This window comes from Halichoerus grypus, chromosome 2 (genome assembly GCF_964656455.1).
Source record: "Halichoerus grypus chromosome 2, mHalGry1.hap1.1, whole genome shotgun sequence".
Classification (NCBI taxonomy): Eukaryota; Metazoa; Chordata; class Mammalia; order Carnivora; family Phocidae; genus Halichoerus; species Halichoerus grypus.
Genome location: NC_135713.1, coordinates 57,195,892 through 57,223,693, shown reverse-complemented (window position 1 = coordinate 57,223,693; position 27,802 = coordinate 57,195,892). Strand labels below are relative to the sequence as shown.

At 39.0% G+C, this 27,802-nt stretch overlaps 1 protein-coding gene across 1 annotated transcript; it reads right to left on the bottom strand.

Moving 5' to 3' along the window:
• Nucleotides 1-405: 405 nt before the first annotated feature.
• RARS1 (arginyl-tRNA synthetase 1) lies at nt 406-27,802 on the bottom strand. The gene is made up of 15 exons (XM_036106740.2): nt 27,686-27,802; nt 25,636-25,770; nt 23,846-24,034; nt 22,354-22,462; nt 21,722-21,822; nt 21,020-21,141; nt 19,728-19,848; nt 17,979-18,108; nt 16,737-16,841; nt 13,674-13,852; nt 13,070-13,179; nt 8,164-8,269; nt 1,811-1,983; nt 1,418-1,665; nt 406-624 (listed from the first exon to the last, which is right to left on the bottom strand). Exons 1-15 carry the CDS (start codon nt 27,749-27,751, stop codon nt 515-517), a joined length of 2,004 nt encoding a protein of 667 aa, XP_035962633.2. The 5' UTR covers nt 27,752-27,802; the 3' UTR covers nt 406-514.

Below are 27,802 nucleotides of genomic sequence, written 5' to 3'. Positions count from 1 at the left end.
TTTTGCTAAAAAAGAAAAGAGGTTAAATTGAGGAGTCAGACACACATAGATATGAATCTTGGTTTTCTTTGTGAGCAATCCAGGGCAAGATACTTACTTCTGTGAAGCCTCAGTTTTGTCACTTGCCAAACAGGGATAAGTGTTACAAAAGAACAATGGAATGAGGACTATATGGGACAATGAAGGCATGTGAAGTTTCTGGGGTCTATAGCAGAGCTCAATAAATGGGACTCCCTATCAAATTAAAATGAATGAAAACACATTCAGCCAACCCAATATACACTCTCACTAAAGTACACAACAAACCTTTTTACTCCACGACCCCACTAAGTAATTTTGGGAAAGTAATGTTTTTCTTTTCAGAGACCCGGTTGTTAGGGGGAAAAAAAAAACACGTTACGTAGATAGCTGACAAATTTCCTTTACTTATTTTTGTATTCACATGATTGTAAAAAAGCAGATAGTGTTAAATTGCTATTTTTGGTAAAAACACAGTGTTCAAACCTAAGAAGGATTACATTCTTTGGACAGGTTTTATTCCCAGGATATCAAACGCCTTGGCCATGACAGCAGCTACTGCTTCACAAAGCAGCATACGCCACATGTTTACCTTCAACACTTGTCCTGAGAAAATAAAAAAAGAGATTGATTTGTCTTTTAAAAAATTACTGAAGAATCTTTTTTACTTCTGTATTTTACTGAAAGATGAACAGCCTACCCCATCATGTTTTAGGGCTTTAACTAGAATTACCTCCATATTAAAAAATAAAGACAATCCAAGAAAGAAAGGTTTCTGTTCAAGAAATCTGTTTCTAACTGATAAGGGGAAACAAGTTCTGTAATGATTTATCTTTCTTTTTAAACTCTTCAAGAGTTTTATCTTAGGTGTCATGGTTTGATATAACTCTAAACTTTAATTCCAGGATAATGGTGAGATTATTTTTTCTAATAAAGTTTCAGTTCTGAAGGATGACCCTCAAAAACACCTACTTGCCCTATAACAAATTACTTCAGTCTACTTCAATAACTACGTAACCTTAAAGCCTAGGTAAGAAAAGATAGCAATTTTCTCCCAAGGGCAGTTTCCATTACCAAGAACTCCCAAAGACTCATTCTGGAACCCTGCTTTTGTTGGCAATGTCCTACTCCTAGTCCTCTTCCAACTGTTTTCTATGGTTCCATGCCATGTGCCTGAGGGTGGGGAAACTACTTTGGGAATGAGAATTCCATTTATGCTCTTATGAGATCTAGTTGAATTTTGTCTATTATATATGATATGGACCAGTACATAACTGGGGGAAAAAGGGGAGGGAGATGTTCTAGTAATAAAACAAGTTGAAAACCATCTACACCCAATTCAAATAAATGCCTTGCTGGTGCCCTACCCCCCAATATGACCACTGAAAGAGACACTGACCAGTTTGTCGATCTTTCTCCACACAATAGCAGCTATCATAGAATTCTGTGAAAGTAGTTGCCAGCTCATAGATATAATCACAGAGAGTGTGGAGAAATAAGTCATCTAAAATCTTCTGGAGAATCTCAGGAAACCGTAAAATGCACCGGCCTAGTTTCCATTCCTTCTCATGGTCCAAAATGATCTTGGTCTCTTGAGCAGCTCTCTGGAGCATCTCTTCATCAATATTGGCCAGACGAGCAATAGACCTAAGAAATCAGACAATAGCCATCATTCATCATTTTCTGTGGTTAGGCACATTCTTCTCCACTTAAGAGGTAACATAGTAAGAAATGACTGATATAAATTGGAAATCCTATCAATTGATTCAAAATAAACCACCACTACAATTACCTGATTCTAGTGAAGGCATACAACAAGTAAGCAGCCGTGTTTCCTCTGTCATCCAGCATTTTGTCAAAGGAGAAGATGTAGTCATTCAACCGGTTATGAGAAAGATCAGCATATTTGATACAACCATAAGCAACAGACGTCTGAGCAGCCTTTAATTCCTCTGCGGTTAAGACCTTTTGGAAAAAAAAAAACTTCATAGTTTACTGACCACTGCCTTTGTCCTGGTGTCTCAGGCTCAAGACAGGGATCAGGAGCATCTAATGGTTTTCCTTTATCAGTTAATTTTAATAAATATCGACACTGAGGGAACATGGGCTAATCTACAAATAAAAGAATAATGAAAATAGAACTCATCAGCTCTGCATAACAAAAAGTGTTTCTATGAGAACCTTATCTGTAAAATATGAAGTGTCAGCTTGAATATTTTCCCCACAAAATATTCAGTAGATATGAAATAGAAAGCACCATTAGAGAAAGACAGATACTGTATGATTTTGCTCACGTGGGACTCAAGAAACAAATGAACAGATTAAAAAAACAAACAAAAAACAGAGAACAAACTGGTGGTTACCAGAAGGGAGGCGGATGGGGGGGATGGGTGAAATAGGTGAAGGGGATTAAGAGTACACTTAATCTTGATGAGCACCGAGTATGTACAGAATTGCTGAATCACTATACTATACACCTGAAACTAATAACACTATATGTTAATTACATTGGAATTTAAAAAACAAAACACGGTGTCAGGAGTAGGAGAAAGAACTCATGCATTGTTTTGTTAATATTTGGCCATGTATTCTGAAGCACTATCAGGCCACAAGTGGTTAAGGTTCTGTTCTGGACATGGAGGAGCCTGTAATATACCATCATGTACCAAGCCTTCTACCAAAAGCAGCTATTTAAAAGTTAGGTAAATCATATGAAGCAACTATATGAAATCACCAGAGAACATTAACACAAGCAAAGTTTGAGGGGCTATATATAATCTTTGGGAGAAGGGAAACACAGAAGTTGACTGAGTTCCACATTTACCTGACCTTTACCCCTAGGACACTGTCCAAATCACTATGTGGTGGACAAATAGGGAACAAAAGCCAAGCAGAAAGAAGTGTTCTTACTGGGGTAAGAAGACAGAGTTGAGTTTGGGGCTGCCAAAATAGGACAAAAATCACCAAGAGGGAACCACAGAGGAGGGAAAAACTCTGTGAACGCATTTCTTTAAAACCACCAAGTGGCTGGCATTAACAAGGCAGGATTCCCCAAAAATCCAGCAGGAAAGAGCAAGTGGGTGGCTGAAGAACTGAGCAGATTTCAGCAGCTGTGTGAGGCTAGGGCATCCCAGCAGGAGCACGGGGGAAGGGCACTAGTGAATACCCTGGTGAAACTCGAAGGGCCATATTTCACCAATAAGAACCTCACCCTAAGAGTAAAACTGAAATGCTTCATTCAGCCCTAACAAAGCCTCAGCCCAAGACTGACAGAATTAAGATAATCAGCTGGTATGCTATCTGCCAGAGGAAGATTTAAATGATTATTGGAGGGGGGCGCCTGGGTGGCTCAGTTGTTAAGCGTCTGCCTTTGGCTCAGGTCATGATCCCAGAGTCCTGGGATCGAGCCCCACATTGGCTCCCTGCTCCGCGGGAAGCCTGCTTCTCCCTCTCCCACTCCCCCTGCTTGTGTTCCTTCTTTCGCTGTGTCTCTCTCTGTCAAATAAATAAATAGAAACTTAAAAAGATTGTTGGAGGAAGATGACATTATATAGAACTTTTATAATTTTGCATTCACAACACCCAGCATCCAGTTAAAACAAAAAACAAACACCCAGCCTAATAAAACCAATAGATGTAACTGAAAATCAAGAGGGGGTTGGGTGGGAGGAAGATGAAAAAGAAAAGAGAAACAAAAATAACAAAAGCAACTTTAAATCTGGAATTGCTTTAAATAAAGATATTGAAAAATACTAATTACAAAGGGGGAGAATATTAACTTTACACTGGAGAAAACTGTTATCACCTTAACAAAGTGATCAAAATTAATGAACAATCATTACACTTATCAACACCATGTGCCTTCTGAAATGAAGTAAGGATTCTAGAACTCATGTCTTGACAAGGTTGCATAACTTGAATTAATCATTAGGAAACAGCAAGTCCAGCTGAGAGAGAGTCTACAAAAAGCTGACCAGTACCCTTCAAAAGTGTCAAGATCACGAAAGTCAAAGAGCAGGGAACGACCCAGATTTAGAAATATTAAGGAGATATGACAACTAACTGCAACAGGTAATCCTGGATTAGGTAACTGGACTAAAACATTCATGAGACAAATGGTAAAACCTGAATAAGATCTGTAGACTAGTTACTACTCCTACATCAATTTTAATATCCTAATTCTGTAATTATACTATGCATACACAAGATACTGATATTTGGGGAAGCTAAAAATAGTAATTCCTTGTAATTTTTTGTATGTCTAAAATTATTTTGTAATTTTTTGTATGTCTAAAATTATTTCAAAATGAAAAGCTAAAAGAAAATTATAATTAAGGTGTTCAAAAAATCAGAGGAGGGGGGCCTGGGTGGCTCAGTCAGTTAAGCATCTGCCTTCATTCGGCTCAGGTCATGATCCCGGAGTCCTGGGATTGAGCCCCAGCATTGAGCCCTGCATCAGGCTCCCTGCTCAGTGGGGAGTCTTCCTTTTCCCTGGGCTCCTCCCCCCCAACTTGTGCTCTCTCAAATGAATAAATAAAAATCTTAAAAAAAAAAACTGGAGAAAAGGGGCAGAACTGTAGAAAATATTCAAAAGGAAGCAGAGGGAGGAAAAAAATATGGAAAAAAAAAAAGCAGACGGGCACCTGGGTGGCTCAGTTGGTTAAGCGTCTGCCTTTGGCTCAGGTCATGATCCCAGAGTCCTGGGATGAGCCCCGCCATTAGGCTCCCTGCTCAGCGGGGAGTCTGCTTCTCATTCCTCCCGGCTCCTCTCTCTCTCAAATAAAATCTTTTTTTTTTTTTTTAATTTTATTTATTTGAGAGAGAGTGAGTGAGAGAGAGCATGAGCAGGGTGAAGGGGAGAGGGGGAAGCCTGGGGAATCCGATGCGGGGCTCGATCCCAGGATTCCAGGATCATGACCTGAGCTGAAGACACTTAATGACTGAGCCACCCAGGCGCCCCTCTCAAATAAAATCTTAAAAAAAAAAAAAGCAGAGTGTGAGAGACATGTAGGACACACAGTCAAAAATTCTAACACAGTACTCAGAATTTTGAAAAGAACAGAATAGGGCAAAGATGCAATAATTTAAGAGCTATGGCTGAGAATTTTCCTAAACTGATGAAAGGATACAACCTACAGATTAAGGAAGCTCAGCTACTTCCCAAACAGGATGAGTACACCCCCACCCCCCACCCGCAAAAACCCTCAAACCACACTTAGGCCTTTCTTAGTCAAAGTACTAAAACAAAGTCTAAGAAAAATAGTAAAAGTAGTCTAAGAAAAAGTCACATTATCTTTTTTTTTTTAAAGATTTTATTTGAGAGAGAGAATGAGAGAGAGAGAGAGAGCACAAGAGGGGGGGAGGGTCAGACGGAGAAGCAGACTCTCTGCTAAGCAGGGAGCCCGATGTGGGACTCGATCCCGGGACTCCAGGATCATGACCTGAGCCGAAGGCAGTCGCTTAACCAACTGAGCCACCCAGGCGCCCAAAAGTCACATTATCTTTAAAGGAGCAACAATGAGACAACTGATATTCCAAGAAACTACAGAAGCTGGAAACAATGGAATACCACCTTTAAAATGCTCAAAGAACAGGGGCGCCTGGGTGGCTCAGTCGTTCAGCGTCTGCCTTCGGCTCAGGTCATGATCCCAGGATCCTGGGATCGAGCCCCATGTTGGGCTCCTTGTTCAGCGGGGAGCCTGCTTCTCCCTCTCCCACTCCCCCTGCTTGTGTTCCCTCACTTGCTGTGTCTTTCTCTGTCAAACAAATAAATAAAATCTTAAATAAAATAAAATGCTCAAAGAACAGCTGCTGGGCTAGAATCCTATGCCCACTAAAAATACTGTTCAAAACTAAAGGCAATACAAAGATGTTTTCAGACAAACAAATGCCAACAGAACTTATCACCAGCAGACCTGCACTACAAAAAAAATACTAAAAGGAGATCTTCAGACTGAAGGAAAATAATCCCTGATGGAAGCAAAAACACTTCAGGAAGGAATGAAGTGCATAGGAAAGGGTAAATATGTAAATATAAACGAATATTGATGGTTTGCAACAAATAATGGTTATAAGACTTGAAAAGACCCTTCATAAAAGATATATAAATGGCCAATAAGCATTAAAAAAGGCAATCAACATCATGACTCATCAGGGAAACGGAATTTTGTTTTTGAGAGGGAGCAAAAGAGCAAGCATGCGTATGTGCATGGGGGGAGGGGGGGCAGAGGGAGAATCTTAAGCAGGCTCCATGCTCTGCTCAGAGCCCGATCTCAACGATCCTGAGATCATGACCCGAGCCAAACTCAAGAGTCAGAGGCTTAACTAACTGAGCCACCCAGGTACCCCAAGAAATGCAAATTTTAACCACAGTAAGAGGCCACTGCCTTCACCAGAAGACTGACAAATCCAGTGTTGGTAGATGGGGGCAACTGGAGCGATCATATATTCATGATGGGAGTGCATAATGGTTACAATACTCTCCTTGACAATTTTTAATGAAGTTAAGCATAAGCCAACTCTAACCCTAAACCCAGCAATGATATTCCTAGATATATATCCCAAAGTAAAAGTGCATGTATCCATAAAAGGGCTTTAACAATGTTGAAATTAACATTTTATTCATTAACAACCAACAAACGGAAACAACCCTAATGCCCATCAACAGAATGAATGAACAAAATTTGGTATATTCATACAACAGAACACTATTCCTTTTTTTTAAGATTTTATTTATTTATTTGACAGAGAGAGACACAGCGAGAGAGGGAACACAAGCAGGGGGAGTGGGAGAGGCAGAAGCAGGCTTCCCGCTGAGCAGGGAGCCCGATGCAGGGCTCAATCCCAGAACTCTGGGATCATGACCGGAGCCGAAGGCAGACTTGTAACGACTGAGCCACCCAGGCACCCTAACAGAACACTATTCTTTAGCAATAAAAAGAAATGAACTACTGATACACCTAGAAAACAGCACCATATTATATGAAGTCCTAGAATAAATGAAAGTGACCCATGGTGACAGGAAATTTTCTGGGGTGATGGCTGGAGTTACCAGGCAAAGTATGTGTAAGAAATCATCATATTTTACTTTTTACTGTATGCAAATTGGCCAAATAGAAGAGCCAAAGCAGTTTTTACCATCATGCAGAGTAAACAAATTGGTTAGATGACCAAATATTCCACCTTTCATCTGATGGTGCTAGATGTGCCTAAGCCAGAACTAAAAGGAAAAACTACTCTGGAGATACCAGCTGTGGAGACTTGGCATCCACCTAGTAGAAATAGAGAGAAAAGCTATTTTACATTTCATTTTGTTGGCAATGGAAAGGGAGCAGGTGGGAACAATGTAGTCTCATGGCCTGCCTTCATGCTCTCTGGATTGTCAGTGATCTATCCGAACCAAACGAAAGGGCTTTCCCTCCCTCAAAGGACCTTCTTTTGTGTTTGGCTCTTTCATGTCTATATTTCATCCTACTCTATGTCTCTTTCTGTAATTATACTGTTTATAGTAGTTATGCTCATTCCAAAACATCACTACTGTTTGAATCTCAATTCTTGACCTTCCTATCTTAAAAAATGTTTTTCTTGTGTCTTTTACTCTACTTCTTTCTTGTCAAGTTTTCTTTATTTTGCTTTAATTACTCAAATTCCACACAAATCTAACCACAGTCCTTTTTAAGGGTGCTATGAAAGCCCTTTATGTTGTTGCCTACTCTGACACGGCTGGCCAATGGCCTTGGGTGGTAGGTGCTGACTGCTAGGACTACTACTCTCCCAAGTGCTCCCTGAAAGACGAACTCAGCAGATGTAGATCCTACTGTAGGCTGGAGAGTCTAACCTCTTAATTTGAAATAGTTTTGAATCATTGGTTCAAAGTAGTGACAGGAGAATACAAACAAGAAGCAGAGATAATATGCCACATTAACAGAGGAGGAAACATAGCCTTTTTAATAGCCAAGAACTGTATTTTCAAACTAAATGCTCAGTAAGGAAACTTACTGTGCAATAAAATCCGAGTAATATAAGCTTGTCCTAAGTGGATTTGCTCCTCATAATGCTCCCCAGTTCTTTTGATAAAAACAAAAATGAAAAAATCACAACACAACATACGTTACACAACAATATGCAAACAAGGCTTAGGATTACCTTGTCTCTTTCTTTTTCCTTCAATTTGTCCATGGATCGTTTTAGTCCTTCTTCCAGAAGGTCTATGAGGCGCACTGTTTCACCTGAACGTGTTTTAAACTTCTTCCTAAAAAAATTTGAGTCTCAATTAAGTAGATGTTTTTTTATTAAAGATTTTTATTATTTTTTGACAGAGAGACAGCAAGAGAGGAAACACAAGCAGGGGGTGTGCCGAGCAGGGAGCTCGACGTGGGGCTCGATCCCAGGACCCTGAGATCATGACCGGAGCTGAAGGCAGACACTTAACGACTGAGCCATCCAGGCGCCCCTCAATTAAGTAGATTTTGCAGAACTTCTCACTTAGAAAATCTTTGAAAATGAAGGTTTGACACTGCTTTATTCCAGTTGGCAAAAAGGGAAGATGCCAAAAGAGAGAAAGAGTGGTACTCTTAATTATCTTTCATCTATAGTCCTCAACTGAAAGCTTTCTATGCTTTAGGCTCCTAATAGCATTCTCTTCATGTGGACCTATAATACACTCCCTAAAAGGAAAATAAAGACATTTGTTAATTTGTTTTCATGAACACAAAGTTTGGCTTATTCTGGCTTCTTTGAAAAATTAATAAAATAGATGTTTGCTCCTAGAACAGTTTGGGAACTAAGCAAATTCCTAACTGGAATCTCATTTGCATTTCTCTAGATAATAATCCCACCTGCTGAGGGCAAGCAACTCTGGGTGCACAACAGAAATCAGCTGAAGAGCTTAAGAAAAGCAGGCTACCAGGGCTCCATTCAGACCCACTGAAATCCACCTGTGAGGATGGGGCAAAAGCACTGAGGAGCATTGTCCTGGGCAACATTACCATTAAAAGCATTTCACAGGGGCACCTGGGTGGCTCAGTCGGTTAAGCGTCTGCCTTCAGCTCAGGTCATGACCCTAGGGTCCTGGGATCGAGTCCTGCATTGGGCTCCCAGCTCTGCGGGGAGCCTGCTTCTCCCTCCTCCCTGCTCCTGATCCCTCTCTAGCCATCTCTCTCTCTATCTCAAATAAGTAAAATCTTTAAAAAAAAAAAAAAAAGGCATTTCACAAAAATTGGATTCTAGGGGCGCCTGGGTGGCTCAGTTGTTAAGCATCTGCCTTTGGCTCAGGTCATGACCCTAGGGTCCTGGGATCGAGTCCTGCATTGGGCTCCCAGCTCTGCGGGGAGCCTGCTTCTCCCTCCTCCCTGCTCCTGATCCCTCTCTAGCCATCTCTCTATCTCAAATAAGTAAAATCTTTAAAAAAAAAAAAAAAAGGCATTTCACAAAAATTGGATTCTAGGGGCGCCTGGGTGGCTCAGTCGTTAAGCGTCTGCCTTCAGCTCAGGTCATGATCCCAGGGTCCTAGGATCGAGCCCCACATCGGGCTCCCTGCTTGGCAGGAAGCCTGCTTCTCCCACTCCCGCTCCCCCTGCTTGTGTTCTCTCTCTTGCTGTGTCTCTCTGTCAAATAAATAAGTAAAATCTTAAAAAAAAGTATTAAAAAAAAATTGGATTCTACTGGGGCACCTGGCTGGCTCAATTGGTAAAGCATATGATTCTTTTTTTCTTTTTATTTAAAGAGTTCTTTCTTATTTTTTAAGATTTTATTTATTTGACGGGGGAGAGAGAGCACAAGCAGGAGGAGCAGCAGAGGGAGAGGGAGAAGCAGGCTCCCCGCTGAGCAAGGAGCAGGATGCGGGACTCGATCCCAGGACCCTGGAATCACGACCCGAGCCGAAGGCAGAGGTTTAACCCACTGAACCACCCAGGCGCCCTGAGCATGAGATTCTTGATCTCGGGGTCATGAGTTCAAGCCCCATGGTGGCCACAGAGATTACTTTTTAAAAATTGGATTTTACCTATTAAACAGAAGTCTGCACAACACTGAGTTTATAATTTTTTTTTTTTAACGTTAAAAATTCTTTGGGGTGCCTTGCTGGCTCAGTCAGTAGAGTGTATGACTCTTGATCTCAGGGTTGTAAGTTCAAGCCCCACACTGGGTACAGAAATTACTTAAAAATAAAATCTTAAAAAATTTTCAAAGCAATAATGGTACAAATGAAGCATGCTTTTCTTTTCTTTTCTTTTTTTTTTTAAAGATTTTATTTATTTATTTGAGAGAGAGAGAATGAGAGAGAGAGAACACCTGAGAGGGGATAGGATCAGAGGACGAAGCAGACTCCCTGCCGAGCAGGAAGCCCGATGCGGGACTCGATCCAGGGACTCCAGGATCATGACCTGAGCCGAAGGCAGTCGCTTAACCAACTGAGCCACCCAGGCGCCCTGAAGCATGCTTTTCTACCCAACACAAAGCCCACCAAAATAATCAAGATACTTCCTATTAAAGTTGTATTTTCAGAGTTACCTTAGAATCTTCTTGCCATTTATCACAGAATTAAAACTCCTTTATTACCCATGCTCTGAATACATTAAATACTTCTGTGGCTTTCCTTATGACATCCCCTAAGTAGTAGTGTTCAGCAACCTTCAAATCTTCTGCCTGATAAAATGTTACCCATCATAAAGCTAGACAAAATGGTAAGGGAGGCCTTCCCCTAATGTTGTCTCTATAATAACTGGTCTTTTCTGTTAGTCCTTATCTGCACCTGCCTTGAATTTTTGTGTGTTTTTTTGGTGTTGGCTTATTCCTAGGACCAGTGGTTCTAATATGAAGATCCATATCTGAGTATCAGAAGTTTTTAAAAAAATACCTAATACCTACTTTAGAACCTAATATATCAATAACTCCCCTGGTGGGGCCTGGCATGTATAGTTTAACAGGCTCCCCAGGAAATTCCTCCCCTTCGTAAGACAGGCTCCTTCAAGGAAAAGGTCATTTTCTGTTATCTTTGTGTATACACTGGAGCACCCAGCCAATGCCATGCACAGGTGCTCAGTAAATAGGGGTCCAAGGAAGAAGAGGAAGATGATTAAAGGGTAAACTATTTACTATAATTAAAACAGAAAATTTCAGGGCACCTGGGTGGCTCAGTCAGTTAAGTGTCTGATTCTTGATTTCAGCTTAGGTCATGATCTCAGGGTTATGGGACTGAGCTCTGTGTCAGGTTCCACACTCAGCAGGGAGTCTGCTTGAGATTCTCTCCCTCTCCCTCTGCCCCTCCCCCCACTTGTGTGCTCTCTCTCTCTCTCTAATAAATCTTTAAAAATAAATAAATAAAACAGAAAATTTCACTAAGAAACAGCAGAATCTGAGCATTTTAAATGTATGTATTTTAAAATATGGTAAGCTGCCACTGGTTAACTATTAAAATTATTTTTCTTTGGTGGCGTATGATGCCATAATTACATGATGCTGAGTGCAGAAATATGAAACAACAAATCAAGGGAAAAAAATCCCTTAGCATTACATGATCAACAAGTTAAATGCCAAGATATGAATATTGGTGATAAATGTAGATATAACAGTAAATTTGATAATTTCACCCAACTGTTAAGAATAATCATCTAAATATCAGTCCAAAAAATGAACAGTTTAGAAACTAAGAAAATATAGGCAATACTCAACTCAGTTTTCAAGCACTTTCTTAGGACAACCATGGACACCAAATAAGGACCTAGTGTTTTGATTGCAAAAAGTGCAGCTCTAGAGAAGAGTCCTACATTATATATAGAAGTTTGATGTTGATTCCAAGTCTGTGATCTCCATATAATCTGTATCTAAAATAATACCTTGACACACCTAGCCTTTTACAATGCTTAATTAAGGCTTCTGTAACAATGGCTAACCAAGCATCTTGAGCAACTTCATGTGTTTTTTTGTTTTTTTTTTTAAAGATTTTATTTATTTACCTGAGAGAGAGAATGGGAGACAGAGAGCATGAGAGGGGGAGGATCAGAGGGAGAAGCAGACTCCCTGCTGAGCAGGGAGCCCGATGTGGGACTCGATCCAGGGACTCCAGGATCATGACCTGAGCCGAAGGCAGTTGCTCAACCAACTGAGCCACCCAGGCACCCAAGCCACCCAGGCGCCCATGGTTTTTAAAACCATTACCACCTTTGTGTTATATTTGGGCTGTATCACTAAATCTAAAATGCCACAGATTTTAAGAGACATGATAATTAAATAGTTAAGTGATCCTAAGACACTATTAAATGCAAGATGCTAAAAATTTTGTGCCTTTGAATTGATGAACACTGTCTATATATATTTGCTTGTATTTACCTTTTATTTTGTAAACACTGAACAGAATGTGGGGAAATGACTGGAAAATAGAAAAATTGGAAATATATTAACATGTAGGTCTCAGGGCACCTGGGTGGCTCAGTCAGTTAAGCTAGACATCTACCTTCGGCTCAGGTCATGATCTCAGGGTCCTGGGATCAAGTCCTGCATCGGGCTTCCTGCTCAGTGGGGAGTCTGCTTCTCTCCCTCTGCCCCTCCCCACCACTCATTCTCTCTCTCAAATAAATAAAAATGTTTAAAAAACAAACATGTAGGTCTCAAACTTAGTATTTTTGAGATAAACATAAAAATAAAAGCTGTGAATTTTAAAACTCAATTGGAATCTCAATAAATGTATATGTGTTGACCAGGTGTTCAATTGTGAAGGAAAAAAACCAGACATTTACAAAATGTTTGAAATATACTGTTAAGTATTCTGTTTGAAATCTGAGAAGGTACTATGACAGACTTTACAATTTACTCTTTATAAATCTGCTAAGTCTATTTCATTCAACTTTGTCCAAATCTCTCTAAAAGGCCACATTCTCTAGCAGTGATAAGATACAGGTACAAAAAGCCTCAGCTGGATTCACCATTACCACATATACAGACTAAAGAAAATTGCGCATTTTAATTCTAATATGGTATCAAATGAAATGTAGCCTCTTCCAAAGAAATCTGGGGGTCAGGTATGTTATGAACACTCAAGACTTTCCAGACTTACTTGTCTTCCCCCAGCACCACACCAAATCCAGCATGAGACACTCGAGTTACTTTAGGGTCATACCAACCAGCCATTTGAGCAGCACCAAATACTGTCTGGAAGTGCACAGACTACAAAGAAACAAATAGCAAGTTACTTGCTAAGCTTTCTGGTAACAAAAAAGTGACTTAAAACTCTGTGCTTAGGAATAAAGATTTGTAAACTTTACTCACAAATCTTAGAAGGCAAGCGTAATTATAAAAACTCTTCTTTATACCCAATATATGAGAGAGTAAGAGCAGAACTGTTTTACTTTCTGTGTCCAAAAGTTTTTAAAGTGGCTGAATTAAGGGTAGCTTCATGTGCAATAATCTCAATTAAATTTTAGGTCCACAACCACCCTTTCAGATAGGAAGGGTCATTGATGTTTATGGAAATAAGCTGAAAAGCGGGGAAGTGTGACCAAATCTCCAAACCCTGTTTTTCCTCTTATGTTCCACTGCAGTTCTGAATTTTAGTCTTTGGGAAGACTTACAGTCTTCCAGTGCTAAATGCCACAAACCCTACCATACCGTCTCAGCTCCAAACAGATAATGTAAGAACATAAACAAATCTACAAACTCACTTGTCCACTGTCCACCACATAGATAATCATATCTGCTTTTTCCTCAAATAGTCTTTGCTTAAGAGCAGCCAGGTCAGATGTATCATAGGTATAACCTCCATCTGATTTTACTATGGTTAATGGTATAGAACATCCTGGGACAAACACAATCTTTCTGCCGTCATCCACTTGCACAAATCCTAGGAAAGAAATCTTTATTAATAATGTTAAAAGAATCCTGAAGGAATATAAAAGATGAGTTATTATAAGATATTTACTAGAGAGCTCAAGAAATTACATTTTTCCCCCACACTATGGCACTATGACCTACTATGAGTCTTGGAAAATGGCTACTGTCTGGGCACCCATGATGTTCTCAGGGCACAGGTGAACTAGCCTGGCAGTTTTCTGGATTCACACTACACTTGGCTCCCAAACTCTTTATAAAACACCTCACAGGGCACCTGGGTGTCTCAGTCGGTTATCTGACTCTTGGTTTCAGCTCAGGTTATGGTCTCTGGGTCCTAGGATTGAGCCTTGCATTAGGTTCTGCACTCAGCATGGAGTCTGCTTGTCCCTCTCCCTCTGGTCCTCCCCCTGCACTCTCCCTCTCTCTCATAAATAAAAATAAAATCTTAAAAAACACCTTACTGGAGCCCACCTACTCAAAGACACAGAAAACGGAAATCCATGCTCTGTTTTCAAGTTAGAGCCATATACTTCCTCTGGTGAAATATCACTGCCTCCTGAAATGTACTGAACGGAAGTGAAAACTGTACCAGGATTCAGGAAACAAACATGGCAGGGCTTAGCATTTGGAATGATTAGTGGAAAGAAAAAATAAAATCATGTTCTTATATTCATGTCGAAAAAGGCAAAATTCTTTGATGCAATAAGTAAGGGACAAGAAAGAACATGATGACAATAACAAAGCTATATTTGATTGCTACTATGTACGAAATTTCATTAAGTCTGAAATTCAACCTTCACAATAACTCTATGCAGCAAATATACTCTTAGTATTGGTTTCTTACAGTTTAGGAATCTGAGGTAAGGCAAAGGCAGTATAAAATCGTAGTTAAAAACAAGTCCTGAATGTGAAGAAAGGGGAACCCTCTTGCACTGTTGGCGGGAATGTAAACTAGTACAACCACACTGGAGAGCATATGGAGGTTCCTCAAAATGTTAGAAATAGAACGATCCTGCGATCCAGCAATTGCATTACTAGGTATTTACCCAAAGAATACAAAAATACAGATTCCAAGGGAAGCATGCAGCCAGATGCTTATAGCAGCATTATCAACAATAGCCAAACTATGGAGAGCCAAAATGTCCATCGAGTGATGAATGGATAACAATGTGGCATATAAATAGAATGGGATATTCCTCAGCCATCAAAAAGAATGAAATCTTGTCATTTGCAATGACTCGGATGGAACTAGAGGATATTATGCTAAGTAAAATAAGTCAGAGAAAGACAAATACCATATGATCTCGCTCATATGTGGAATTTAAGAAACAAAACAAACGAACATATGGGAAGGGGCAAGAAAAAAAAGGGGAGAGGGAAACAAGCCATAAGAGACTCTTAACAATAGAAAACAGAGGGTTGATGGAGGGAGGTAGGTGGTGAATGGGCTAGATAGGTGATGGGTATTAAGGAGGGCACTTAATGATGAGCACTGGGGTGTTGTACGTAAGTGATCAATCACTGAACCGTACTCCAGAAACCAATACTGCACTGTGTTAACTACCAAAAATAAAAAAAAAAAAAAGCTCTGAGGCTAGACTGCCTAGGTTTGATTCTCAGACTTGTTATTAGCTTTATGACCTTGGCAAGTAACTAATTTCTCTGTGCTTCCTTCTCATCATTAAAAAAGCCCCTAAAATTTTATTATCTTAAAAGTATAATCCGTAGGCCACAGACTGTGATTAATAAATACCAATTCCCATTCAAGGAACCAGGCTTTCTTGGAGAAGACAGGTTAGCTGATTCTAGATCTGAGGCAGGAAACATACAAAATAATCTTAGAATGTTGTGTACCTGAAAGTAAGTAAACTATCAAAGACTATAGGGGTCAAGAAAAAGACAAAAAACAAGACATCCAGTTTGAGGAGGCCACCTTTAGCCAAAAATAGGACAGTGAGAAATAAAAAGTGCAGGGCGCCTGAGTGGCTCAGTTGGTTAAGCAACTGCCTTCGGCTCAGGTCATGATCCCAGAGTCCCACGTTGAGTCCAGCATTGGGCTCCCTGCTCAGCAGGGAGTCTGCTTCTCCCTCTGAATCTACCCCCTCTCATGCTCTCTCTCAAATAAATAAAAATCTTAAAAAAAAAAAAAAAATTAAGAAGTGTAATAAAAGGTAAATGATTAAAAAATATAAAATATTTGGTGATGAATGGATCTTTATAATAATGCTAAAAACAACTCAGATGAATCTGGAAGATGCTAAGAAACTAATTTACTATCCTGAAATTGATGAATTTATACTGCTTGTCTTTTGTGAACTGTACTTCAGGGTAACCCAAAATTATGTGGCAATGTTTGGCACAGGAGAATTCAAGGTGTAATAAAGAAGGAACAACAGAACACTATTATTTTCCAACCTTTAATGATAATGGATCAAAGTCATGATCATCAACAGCTGCTAAAAACAATAGGGGAAGGTCTAATAGGAAAATATGTGGCTATATCAGGCTGACACCTGAACCTACTAATCCACCTTAACACAAAGAGAGCAAACCAGACACTGTTGGACTGATTGCAAATAAACAAAAGACAAAGAAAAAAAACACAAACCATAATTTAAATCAAGCCTCTTCAGAAGATACAGATATGAGGAAGTGTTAAATAATACCATGTGGGAAATTCTCTAAGACAAATGGCCCAGTTTCTTCAATAACAAAAGAAAAAAGCAGGGAATGGGGAGGGACCCTACGGATTTACATAATTTTTAAGATGTATATTAAATGTACAGACTGAAAAAAAACCCTAATGATTAAAAGATTGTAATATTCTCTCCACTTTTGCCTATGTCTGAAAATTTCCATAATGAAAAGCTTAAAAAAAAAAAAGGAATGCCTACCTTTATCTTCGAATTCCTTTACAATGTCATTCATCCTGTCTTGATAGAAGGATTCCCCTCTCTCTATTAAAGAGATGTCCAATGCGTCATAGATTTTATTAAACTCTAGGGAAAAAAGTCACCAAATTTAAAAAAATTTGTAAGAATTTAAACAAATAGGAGACATACATCTTATATTAAAAGAAATTTATTATTTAACTGCAACATTTTAGGGGCACCTGGGTGGCTCAGTTGGTTAAGTGTCTACCTTCGGCTCAGGTCATGATCCCAGGGTCCTGGGATCGAGCCCCGCATCGGGCTCCCTGCTCAGAGGGGAGCCTGCTTCTCCCCCTCCCTCTGCAGCTCCCCCCGCTTGTGCTCTGTCAAATAAATGAATAAAATCATAAAAAAAAAAAACCTGCAACATTTATTAAGTAGGCTCCCCGCTTAAAAATATGATAAAGCACATTATATACATACTGCTATTTCAAAAATGTAAGACACCCATCAAAATATTAATAGTGAGACTGTATTTTTTTTTTTCCCTGTCCACATCTGTTTTTTTCTACAAGCAGCAGGTGCTTCTTGGGTAACTTTAGAAATGTTATCCTTAAAAAATGTAAATGAAAAAACGAACAGGCCTTTCTTATTTGAGATCAAATATTTTAAAAATTTTCTTATAATTTTCTCTAAATTGTATCATTTACCTGCCTAGCCATGCATCAGTGATGCAGTACTACCTAGGGTAGCATTATAAAACATTTTAACAAACTAGTAGTGCAAAATAGCCATCATTAGCCTTCTTTTTCAAAGATTTATTGGCTATTCTTACCCATTTATTCTTCAAAGTGACCTTTAAAATTATGTTTGAAAACCTGAAATTGTCTTATATCCTGTTATTTATTTCTCTTCACTTTGGTCTGACACATTTCTAAATAAATTTATTCCAATGTGTTTTATAGCTTTGGTTGCTACTATGAATAGGATTTTCCCTTTTCTTTCCTGATTAAAAAAAATGTTTTTGGAATTGAATTTTTTTCCTAATTAATTTTTCTTGGTTTCTAAGAAAGTTAAAATTTGCTGTTGATTATCTTAATAAATTTTAATAGTTGTTTCAGTGTCAGAAAATATTTTTAAAAAAATCTATTTGCCAGTCTTTTAAAGTTTAACATGTCATTAAAGGTCATTCTGAGTAAAGACCCAAGGAAACTACATGAAATGATATTTCTTGGATGAATGAATGAACGAAGCCCAGAAACTCACCTTGGCGGGAAACATCACAGATAAGCTTCCAAGCTTTTGTAATATCTGGATTTTTACTTTGGAGCAAAACTACACACTGGTATGCCCGCTTCTTAAATTCCTCCTCAGTATCAAATCTCTTCTTGGATTCCTATTTTTAAGAGGAAAAAAAAAAAGTAATGTTTGTAAAAAGCCAGCCTTTTATTTCTAGGTAAAGAATTTATTTCTAAAACAAAAAGCAAACACACAAACAAAAAAAAACAAAGGTGAGGAAAGTGAAAATTTACAACACCAGTACAAAAAACAGAACAGGTGCTCTATCTCAACATTCAACAATAGTTAAAATGAATGTGCCAAAGAACCCTATTACTTCTTTTGAAATCATTTTTCTTGAAAATACCAAATTCTCGTCACAGTGCTACCTCCACTTTTCCAATTCACAAAAACCTTCTTCACCCCAATGATTTAAGAGTAATAAAGAATAACTAACAGGTAGAGCTGAATTTTCTGTGCTTCATCTTCCACTTTGGATATGGTCCTGCACGAATAACTCATTTTTTGTAATTAAAAATAATATTGCTTTCATTGTTTCTATCTATTCTGAAAGTAACACATGCTTACTGCAAAAAAATATATATTGTTAATTCTACCCCAACCTAACCAGGGATAATGTTTTGCTGCATTAATTCTAGACATTTCTTTGCAAATACATACCTATGTGTTTTTTTTTTTTTAAGATTTTATTTATTTGCAAGAGAGACAATGAGAGACAGAGAGCATGAGAGGGAGGAGGGTCAGAGGGAGAAGCAGACTCCCTGCTGAGCGGGAGCCTGATGTGGGACTCGATCCCGGGACTCCAGGATCATGACCTGAGCCGAAGGCAGTCACTTAACCAACTGAGCCACCCAGGCGCCCCATACCTATGTGTTTTAACAAAAACTGGAATATACAGTTTTTCTTTTACTGTGTTTTATAACATTAGTTATATAATTGACCAGTCTCACATCAGTAAACATATTGTTTTCAATTTTTTCATTAGAAAATACTTACCAAGACAAACCCCAAAAAACAATAACAAGAAAAAACCACACAAATGTTTACTTTTTAATGCTGTAATCCTATTCTTGGGAAGTTGTCTATCAAAAGGAAATAATTTTAAAAATAGAAAAAACATATGTACACGTTGTCTCAAAGTTGTTTACTGAATGGATAAAAGCACTCCAAAAATGCAGGGAGAAAAAAACCCCAATAGGGATTAATATAAACTTCAGTACATCAATCCAACAAAACAATGTGCAGCCAAACCATACAGTAACATGAAAGTTGATAATGAAATGTTAAACACAATACAAAAATTGTATTATAATCACAAACAATGTAATAAAGATTTGTATATGGATGTCACAAGTGAAAGTTGACCAGTGATTAATTTAAAATTATGGTTTATAGTACATTTGTCTTTTAAAAACTATTCTTACATATACTATAACATTTTCAACTTATATAAAATTGAGAACATCAAAAAAATTTTTAAATACTAAAACGTCTTTTGATCAATGAACTTCTAAATTCACTTAATAATGGGTAATATGGTAGAGTTCAACTTTTAACATACACCAATTAAAAATGCAAAGATGCTGTGTTAAGGGGCAGAGAGTTTAGTATTAACCCCGTAGTAGCTTCAAATACCATTCTGAACTCCCTAAAGAAAACTAATAATTATTATGAATGGTAAACACACAAATATTATAACAATAAATGGTATCTAACCTTATAAAAGGCCTGAAGATCCCCAATAGGAGGTGAAACTGTTAGGTAATCTGGAAATTTATCTTGCAGGTGAGCGATGAGCATGCCAAACTGGGTCCCCCAGTCTCCTACATGGTTTAATCTAATGCCAATCAGAAGACAAAATCATTTTAAAATGACAAACACAGACATCACATTTAGTAACATCTTGTTTACTCAGTTGTCTTCTCAACTGGTCTGCAAGCTCCAGGAGAGGCAAGGACAATGTACATTTAGAAATGTTTACCCATTGGGGTGCCTGGGTGGCTCAGTCAATTAAGCGCCTGCCTTCGGCTCAGGTCATGATCCCAGAGTCCTGCGACTGAGTCCGATGTCAGCCAGTACTCTGCTTCTCTCTCTGGCCCTCCCCCAACTTGTGTTCTCTCTCATTCACTCTCTCTCAAATAAACAAACAAAATCTTTACAAAAAAAATATTTAAAATGTATACGCACTGACAGAGTCTGCACATAACCGGCCTCCAGGATTTGTGGTCAATGAAGTTCCTATCAATGGACTATGATTTGTTTATTGTGTAGTTAACTGAGACAGACAGGTGAACCAATGTTGATCACTACTTTATGAAAATTTAACTTTTCATCCAATTATCTTAGTGTGATTTAGGCCAATGTCTAAAAAGGTGAGCCAATGTCGATCATTACAGTTTTATGAAAATTTAACTTTTCAACCAATTATCTTAGTGTGATTTGAGAACCAATGTCAGTGGACAAAATTCTTCAAAATGTGTCAATCCAACCACTTTACACCCCTTACTGTTTTTAACTAATCTCAAACCACCAGATCATCTCTTAACTAGATTATTACAATAGTCTTCTTACAGTTCTGCCTTCCTTGCCTGGTTTCTTCACAGACGCCAGACTAATCCTTAATTAGATTACATTGCTCCTCCTAATTAAAATTCTCCAATAGCTTCCCATCACACTTAAGAATAAAATCCCAGTTTCCTACCATGGCCTACAGGCCCAGCATAATCTCTTTCTTGCCTACCCTTCCCCCTAGTAAAATATAACCCCATGGATACAGGAAGCACTCAAGAAATATTTGTGGAATGAATGGGGGAGTTTTTCCTTGGCTCCACCCCCAGACAGTCTAAAAGATACAGTTTAGAGAAGCCCAGGACATAATTTATTTAAAAAGCCCACAGGGTGATTAGAAGCAGAACCATACTTATGAATCACTGATTCAGTCAAAGATTCTTTCTCAAGCAACATTTCCTATTTTCTATAGAAATTTCTAAAGGGAAGAGCACATATACCTTAGCACATCATATCCTGCAAACTCAAAGAGGCGGCACATGCTCTCTCCTATGATAGTTGATCTGAGATGGCCTACGTGCATTTCCTTAGCTATGTTGGGAGAGGAGAAGTCAACTACAACCTGAGACAGAAAGAGGGGAGAAAAAAAAGTGTTTTTAGACAGTATTGTACTTTAATTATTTAAAGTGGTAAGTATAGGTACAAAGGCAATTATGTTACAATATATAAACGTATCAAAGTAACACCGTGTACATCTTAAATCTGCATGGTATGTCAATACCTTCAATTAAAAAAAATTTTTAAAGGGGTATAGACATTTTACTCTGCTAACATTCATTAATAACATTTAAAAATAAACTCAGACTTAAATAACAGCTTAGGCTGTAACTCAACTGTGTTAGATTTCTGGTGAATCTACTTGTCCATGACTAATTGGATCAAATTTGTTTATACAAATAATCTATCCTCTATTTCAGCCAAACCTCATAAATATCAGCTGGCTACTTCAAATGCCTTGTGGAATAAAGTGAAAAGAAAAACCACGAAATAAGCAAGACCCAGGCAAAAGGCTATTTCAGTTATGTTCATAACCTTGAATATTAATGATTAAATCTCAGTATAAAAAGTGACCGCCAGTTCCCTCCCAGCCCTTGTCATACAGCTCTAAGGTGTTAATATATCATTGCAAACTGTGCATATACCTTTTTATTCTCTCCAAGGGCAGGTAGTTTAACACCATTCACCAGGAGATTGGTCAACTGTTGTGATACAAAGTCCTTTCTTAAGTGGACATTAATAAAACCTAATGAACAGTAAGAGGAGAGAAAAAAAAATCAGATAGCTTCCTATCTTAGAATTCTGATTGCTCACTTCCAAAGACTTTCTCAATTTCAATTATGTTGGCTCCAGAATGCTGATAAGGCTCTGGCAAAACTTAAAAGACTCCAACACCACCTAAGGCCCTCTAGTTAACCCCTTCTTTCAGTATCTATTTCAAACATTACCACTCTCTTGAAGCTTCCTACTTAATCCTGGGCCCCTTCACTCTCAGTATATGATTTGTTGGTGGACCTTTTATCACAAATTTATCTGCCATTATCCATGTCCTTTTTGCTAATGAAAAACTGAGTCATAGAGAGGTGAAATAACTCATCCAAGATCAGGCACCTCAGTCTAGACTAAAACCTCAGTTTCGTAACTCTCAATCCAAGGTGTTTCACCACCTTGTTCAGTATACCAGTTTAAACCTACATTTATATGTTATATGGTTCCTTTTATTTCAAAAAGGACCCAACATCAATACAACTACTTAAGAAGGGTAACACTGTCATACCAGGGCCGGCAATTTCAACTTTTTCAACACATTCATTGTCTGGGAGGTGTTTGGTAATGTTTTCGGCAATTTCTCTTGGATTAACTTTCTGTTCCTTGGTTTTGAGGATCTATAACACAATTTAAAATGATTCATTACACAACAGAGTCCAGCAAGTTACTCAGAAATACACAACTGATAAAGCATGAGATGCATCTGACATTAAGACCCATCAAGAGGCAGAAGCAAAGAAGTCCAATGACCTTGTAGATGGATAGATTAAAGCATCAAGCATCAACAGTGCCAAGAGGAATACAAAAGTGCCCAAGCCACATGATCTCCATTTCAAAATGAGCTGCCACACATTATCTGTAACTCTTTTATGAAGATTTAAAATCTTTAGTTATGGGGCGACTGGGTGGCTCAGATGGTTAAGCATCTGCCTTCAGCTCAGGTCATGATCTCCAGGTCCTGGGATCAAGCCCCACGTCAGGCCCCCAGCTCAGCAGGGAGTCTGCTTCTCCCTCTCCCTCTCATGAATAAATAAAATCTTAAAAAAAAATAAATAAAATTAAATCTTTAGTTATGATGCTGATTTCCAGGATATTCACATTTGGAATTTTCCAATCATGAAAGTGTGCAATATTCAGGCTTGGGTAATAAAAATAGTACCTTTATAACCTTAACCACAAACATATTATACAATGCAGCTATTTAAACTGGGGAATTCTGGGGCAACTGGGTGGCTCAGTTCGTTGAGCGTCGGGCTCCCTGCTCACTGAGCATGGAGTCTGCTTGTCCCTCTCCCTCTCTCTTGAGTAATTAAATAAAAATTTAAAAATGTGGGTGCCTGGGAGGCTCAGCCATTAAGCGTCTGTCTTCTGCTCAGGTCATGATCCCAGAATCCCGGGATCAAGCCCCGCATCGGGCTCCCTACTCAGCAGGGGAGTCTGCTTCTCCCTCCGCCCCTCCCCCCTGCTTGTGCTTGCTCACCTCATAAATAAATTTAAAAAATAAAAAATAAATTTAAAAATGTAACTCAAAATGGTTCTTACTAAAAAAAAAAGGGGGGGATCCCTCTAACTGAAAATGAAATACATAAGCCCACCTCAGAGATACCACAGCTGCATCACATATGTAATGGGGACACTGGCTGGTAAATAGCTAATTTGTAATCTCTCACCTTCCAATACTCATCAATAACACACAGCAATCCTGGACATAACAGGAGGGAAGTACCAAGAGTATCAACTACCACCCTTAAATACTGAAAATACATATAAAATATACATATAAAATTTGAATATTCAAACTTGTGTGGTTTTTTTTGAATATTCAAACTTGTGTTTTAAAATTAAAAACATACTTCCTCTTTTCTCAAGTTTTTCAGAACTGTGGAAAATGTTCTTTTCATTGAGAATACAATTTGCTACTATTTATGTAAGAAGTAACGATGATGATTAATGCTTAAGAAAATCAAATCACCAAGAATGCTTTACAATAATACAATCACCTGAGAGATACCCATAGCACTATTACACTGGTAGTCCCCAAACTTGGGCTGTTGACTTGGTGTCACTATCAGAGGAGGATTTTCCAAATCTGGATATGCAGCGTGAATGGCACAACCAAAGACATCTTGCAGTCGGCTATTGATGTTAATCATATCTTTAGTTGGTCTGGTTCTTTCTGCTTGAAGACTCTGAGAAAAAAATGAAAATGTCAACAAAATATTAAATTATCATACAAAATACTCCCAAATATTTTGAGAAACCTTTAAATGTCTTGAGAAGGTTTCACACCAAAAGGTAACATACATTGTGCAATGCTCTCACATCTGGGAAATGCTGAGAAACGTAATAGGACAACCATCCAGTAAGTGGTTCTCAGTTGGAGCATGTGACCAAAGTGACCAGGGAAAGAAGTTAGGGTGAATGAATGGGTGTCCCACACAGTATTTTATTCATCTATGACTTGTTTTCTGTTGTTTGTGTACCTTGTGTTTAGCTACTGTTTCTCAGGAGGGCAAAGTATTTGTACTTATTTATGAGTATTGTATGCATATTAGCTCTAATGTGTAAATGACAGAATGCTGTCAGTGTAATGGGCCCCCCCATTACACTGACAGCATTCTGTCATTTACACATTAGAGCTAATATGCATTATGGAAACGTGTATTAGAATACACTGTACTTGGGGTGCCTAGCTGGCTCAGTCGGTAGAGCATGGGACTCTTGATCTTGGGGCTTTAAGTTCGAGCCCTAGGCTGGGTGTAGAGATTACTTAAAATCTTAAAAAAAAAAAAAAATAATAATGATAATAAACTGTTCTTCTTTTGTGTTTTTCCTCATACCTTCTACCACACAGACATCTAATAATACTTCTGAATTAAAATAAATACAGAAATGAATACAAATAAGTGCAGAATAAATGAGGTAATCAGAAAAGTGAGGTATTTGGGGGAAGACTCCAAGGAAAAGAAATGTTATTTTAGAAGACTCAAAGAAAAAGTTATTTCAAGCAGAACAGATCCCAAGTAGGTGATTAAAAAGACTTCATGGGAGTGGGGTGGGCAGAGTCTAAGATAAATAAATGGAGTCAGCTTTGGAAAAAAGAATATAATGCCAGTACAGCCTGGCTGAAGTACTATACACATACTGGAGGACAATTATGGGGGTGAGGTCATCCTCCAGGATGTGTCATCAGCAGACTTGAAAGGCAGGCCAAGAAATCAAAACCTCCACTAAAACAAGCTCAGTTTTTTGACAAAACTGATAAACACTGTTAGATTATAAGGTTATTAAATAACAAATACAGCACAAGCTTCATGGAAAAAAAAAAGTTCTGAAATATTAAGTGGAAAAAAACCAAATATGACACTATGAAATATAAAACTGTAAAATAACCAACTTAGGGCAGAGAAGGACTGTGGTTATATTCTAATATTTTCTTTTGATAGAGGAAATTATTTAAAATTCAAAAAACAGTTTTTTTAAAAAAAGGCCTGGCATAAACTATTAAAAGAAATGTCTCAACCTTATTTGAAGCCTACGTCAAGCTGGTCAAATAGTTAGTATGATCAAACATTTCAAGGGGCCCTGGAAGGACAAAGCTACACTAACTTCTCCGTTACTTGCACCAACAACTTAGTCCTAACTAGTCTAAGGCAGGGGAAAAGACAGGGAGTCTTTACTCATGTCTCCATATTCCTCAGGGTATGCTTTCTGAATCTTTGATAACAAAAGTTTTTTAAAAGATACAATAATTCAAATTACAGAATGAAAAACAACCCGCAGTACTTACCTTTCTAAGGATATTCAGGCGATACTTTAATTTTAAATTTTCTTCTCGCAACTGCTCCAAATTTGGAGAAGCTTCTAAAGAGCCGCAGTTTTTTAACCGATCAATTTCAGCAGTCAGAGACTTAATCTCTTTTTCCTAAGGAAAAGGCACTTTGTTCAGTCCACAGTCCACTTATGATTGACGACTTCCGTAATGTGGTAAACTGTACCATAAACTTACTCCTCTCCAACAGGGCATGGCAGAGGTGATGGGATTGAAGGGACTTCCCTTTGATAAGCTGTGATTTTCCCTCGAGGCTTTGGATTACATCAGCATATTATCCTTTTGTTTTTTTTTAAGATTTTATTTATTCATTTGTCAGAGAGAGAGAGCACAACCAGGGGGAGGGGCAGGCAGAAGGAGAAGCAGACTCCCCATTACGCAAGGAGCCCTATAAGGGACTGGATCCCAGGACCCTGGAATCATGACCTGAGCTGAAGGTAGATGCTTAACCAACTGAGCCACCCAGGTGTCCCAGCATATTATCCTTTTGTGTGAAAGAATTAAGTGTGTATGTTGGAGGAGAGGCACAGGGGTATTAAGCACATAATGGGATAAGCCTTATATCCTGTTTCTTTGGTCTTAGTAAACCACTCTGATTTAATGAGAGCACCAGTTAAATTCAAGAGTGACCAACCTGACTTAACTACCAAATCTTAGGACTTGGGGCTCTTTTAAAAAGGAAATGCCTTTTATCACATTTAATATACTTCAAGTGCCTTTTGCCCTTTTTTTTTTTTTTTTTTAAGATTTTATTTATTTATTTGACAGAGAGAGACACAGCGAGAGAGGGAACACAAGCAGGGGGAGTGGGAGAGGGAGAAGCAGGCTTCCCACAGAGCAGGGAGCCCGATGTGGGGCTCGATCCCAGGACCCTGGGATCATGACCTGAGCCGAAGGCAGACGCTTAACAACTGAGCCACCCAGGCGCCCCCTTTTGCCCTTTCTTAGACAAAATGACTTCCCAATTTTTCCCTTAGTTTCCATTGTCTCAGGTCCTAAACAAGGTTTTTTCTCTAATACCTAAAACTAAAAACATGCCAATCCAGAAGACAATAAAGCTTCCAGCCTAAAAGAATTACTAAACGGGGGATTCCTCACCTGAAATTTGAGAATGTTTACCAGGAGGTAGCTACAGCATGAACAGGTTGCCATAAATGACCATATATTATGTTCCACGCACAGAGCTAAACATTTTCCAGAAATTATCTCTATAATTCTTTATCACAATCCAATGATAAGGTACTTACACCCCCACACTGACAAAGAATATATGGCTCAAAACAAGAAAGAACTTGCCATTTTACTTGACCAACTTGTATTTTGTGATTGTTGATTTGGTATAAAGCAGTTCCCTTGATATAAGTACTTAAACCACTTTATTACCCCTCCCCACCTGAGCATAAAAGGTAATGGAAATATCCCACTTTCACTTTTATAAGCTGTGACTGTTCTTCCCCCAGGAATACTGACAGTGGAGGGCAAATGAACCACTGTGTGGGCTTTTTAGAGTCCTCTTGCTCAGTATCAATGGACAGAACGGCTGAGCTGCGAACCAGGACCCAAGGCTCCCGCTCTTATCCCACTTCTCTCTCTGCCTGACCCCCCCGCATCCTGAGAGCACGTGTGTGCGGGGAAGGAGGGGCACTGTGGGGAAAGCCTGTACTGGACACGCCAAGCTTCAGCGCACCAAAGACGCTGGTTTGGGGGGCTCTAGGAGAGGACAAGGACCTCTACGTCGGGGATGCTGGTTTGGAAGGCTGAAGATCATTGTCACATGGGCCTTGTTAGGATGGGTTTTTCCTCTCTACCCTGGAGGGCCATCCCTGGGACGGTGTTCGCTTCCGAGGTAGCACAGACCTAGATCTCGGGACAACGCTGCCCGCGCCTGGGGGGGTGGGGAGACCAGGGCGGTCCCCGCCTCCCTGCCGCTGTCCCGATGCTGCTCGGGTGGGGGGCAGATCCTAGTTCTTTCCCTCCCAGCCTTTTCACTGGTCCCATGTGGTCCTACCTGCTGCAACAGCTTTGCGGAACACTGAGCCACCAGACCTTCCATCCTCCCGTCAGCAACTAACATTTTAAGTGTCCGGAAGCGGAAACGACCAGCCCCTCCCGGAAGCGGAAATCC